General features: G+C 60.8%; 1 protein-coding gene across 1 annotated transcript in view; it reads left to right on the top strand.

Moving 5' to 3' along the window:
• Positions 1 to 79: 79 nt before the first annotated feature.
• EMH_0068410 (uncharacterized protein) overlaps positions 80 to 237 on the top strand; it is a gene marked incomplete at both ends in the record, with an annotated part of 5,184 nt that continues 5,026 nt past the window's right edge. Inside the window, one exon of the mRNA XM_013498739.1 lies at positions 80 to 220. Within this exon, the coding sequence (XP_013354193.1) occupies positions 80 to 220 (141 nt within the window). The remainder of the gene's footprint in view (positions 221 to 237) is intronic.

Here is a 237-nt window from a genome sequence, read left to right as displayed (position 1 = left end):
GCAGCAGCAGCAGCAGCAACAGCAGCAGCAGCAGCAACAACAGGAGTAGCAGCAGCAGCAGCAGCAGCAGCAGGGGCTCATGACTTGCGCAAGAAACCTTCGCGGCAGTCTGCAGCAGCAGCAGCAGCTGCTGCAGCAGCAGCAGGAGCAGCAGGCCCAGCAGCAGCAACAGGAGGAGCAGCAGCAGCAGCAGCAGCAGCAGCAGCAGCAGCAGGAGCTGGTTTATATGATGAATCT

The sequence above is a fragment of the Eimeria mitis genome, genomic scaffold (genome assembly GCF_000499745.2).
Source record: "Eimeria mitis Houghton genomic scaffold, Emh_scaff3677, whole genome shotgun sequence".
In the NCBI taxonomy this organism is placed as follows: domain Eukaryota; phylum Apicomplexa; class Conoidasida; order Eucoccidiorida; family Eimeriidae; genus Eimeria; species Eimeria mitis.
The sequence above is the reverse complement of the archived record's forward strand: the minus strand, read 5'-3'. Positions and strand labels throughout refer to the sequence as shown.